Raw genomic sequence first — 1675 nt, forward strand, 5'->3', positions numbered from 1 at the left:
CTGGCTGCCCGCAGTCCTACAAAGTGTCAGAGATGCTGCGAGGCAAATTGTCGGCCACCGTAAAGAGCAGGATAACTGCGGTAAAGTTTGCTTCATATGTGGGGTTGTTTTCTGACCAAGAACTTGACACATAGGCTTGTCTGGCAATGTGTTCCTCAGTTTGAGTTGTACCCGGATACTGGCATCGCTCTGCTCTACCTTAAAATGCCACAGGACTTCAGTTTTCTCCTGCAATTGGCGAAAAAGAGTCGACTGAAACTGGATGGGAAGAAGCTGACCATCAGCCCTGTATACTTGTTCTGGGACATGAGGGCCATCACAGAGGTCGTATGCCATGACAACACCGCAAATTGACGTGATGTATCATTAGAACCTCTCTTACACTGTCGAACCTTTTTCCTTAGTTTTCACAGAAGCGGCCTGCCCCTCCCAAAAAAGAGACCAGGGACTCTCTCACAGCCAACCGCTTCGAGGAGAACGGTGCTCTCCTCTATTCCTTACGCTCCATGGAGAAACATGCGCCGTGGGTGCGACACGTCTACATCGTCACGAACGGGCAGATTCCATCCTGGCTCAACCTGCAAAACCCCCGCGTTTCAATTGTCACACACAAGGTAGCATTGCAGCCTCTCGCACTTATTCCCCCAACTGCTCGGGCACGAAGCGGGGACGCGTTCGGATCACTTCTGTCAAATGTACAGGTACTGCATCTCCTCTGAATTTCAGGAAATCTTCCTGAACATGAGCCATCTCCCCAACTTCAACTCGCACGCTATCGAAAGCCACCTTCATCGCATCCCAGGCATCTCGCAAAAGTTCCTTTACCTCAACGATGACATGATGTTTGGCAAAGACGCATGGCTGGACGACTTCTACACCCCAACCGATGGGCAGAAAGTAATAAAAATAGACGAGCATCATCTTTGAGCATCAAACGGATATCAATTAATTTTGACACCTCTTTTTCAAACCAACACAACCGTCCTTTGACTTCCCTGCAGGTCTATCTGGCCTGGCCTTTAGGTGCCTGTTCAAAAGGCTGTCCAGGAAACTGGATCAACAACGGTCTTTGTAATCCACAATGCAACAATGCCGCTTGTCAATGGGATGGAGGCGACTGCAAAGGTAGTGATCAACGACAGTCATGCCGCACAATTGGATGCATCTGCCTTTCAAGACATTGCACACGTTTTTGGACTTTTGAAGGAAGAAACCGCATGTCAAAAAGAAGTGCTCGTGATGGTGATCTACCTCAAGCTAAGAAGACTCAGGCAACCAGCCAGAAGTCAAGCCTGACACAAAACCCACCGAGCTTCTTCTCAAACGAGAATGAGAACAGAGATCCCCATATCCAGAGCAAACAGCATGGGGAGAAAAAACAGATCAACACGGAAGCGGTTGACTGGAAAACTCCTTTGGAGATGAAGCTCCAACAGTTTGTTTCTTCTTTCAAGGGATTCCTCAAATACTTTCAAGAACTACTTGAGGTAAGTGCGACCTATTCTAACTTTGTATCATGCCATCTGAAGTGGCATCCTTTACTTTTGATGTAAAAGGAAGATGATCATCTACAAAGAGCGCGAAGAGAGCAGAGGAAGCTGAAGATCAGTTTTACTGCCACACTACGATACGTCAACAGGCTGTACAACCTCAAGTTTGGCGGCATGATCCGAAA

At 47.8% G+C, this 1675-nt stretch overlaps 1 protein-coding gene across 1 annotated transcript in view; it reads left to right on the forward strand.

Annotated features, from left to right (window-relative positions):
- Window positions 1-1491, forward strand: part of LOC109525645 (N-acetylglucosamine-1-phosphotransferase subunits alpha/beta-like) — a gene marked incomplete at its 3' end in the record, with an annotated part of 1978 nt that extends 487 nt beyond the window's left edge. Inside the window, exons 3-8 of the mRNA XM_019886330.1 lie at window positions 15-80; window positions 160-324; window positions 405-614; window positions 727-897; window positions 1002-1125; window positions 1207-1491. Coding sequence (XP_019741889.1) covers window positions 15-80; window positions 160-324; window positions 405-614; window positions 727-897; window positions 1002-1125; window positions 1207-1491 — 1021 coding nt within the window. The remainder of the gene's footprint in view (window positions 1-14; window positions 81-159; window positions 325-404; window positions 615-726; window positions 898-1001; window positions 1126-1206) is intronic.
- Window positions 1492-1675: the final 184 nt, after the last annotated feature.

This window comes from Hippocampus comes, unplaced genomic scaffold, assembly GCF_001891065.2.
Source record: "Hippocampus comes isolate QL1 unplaced genomic scaffold, H_comes_QL1_v1.1 scaffold3226, whole genome shotgun sequence".
Taxonomy (NCBI): Eukaryota; Metazoa; Chordata; class Actinopteri; order Syngnathiformes; family Syngnathidae; genus Hippocampus; species Hippocampus comes.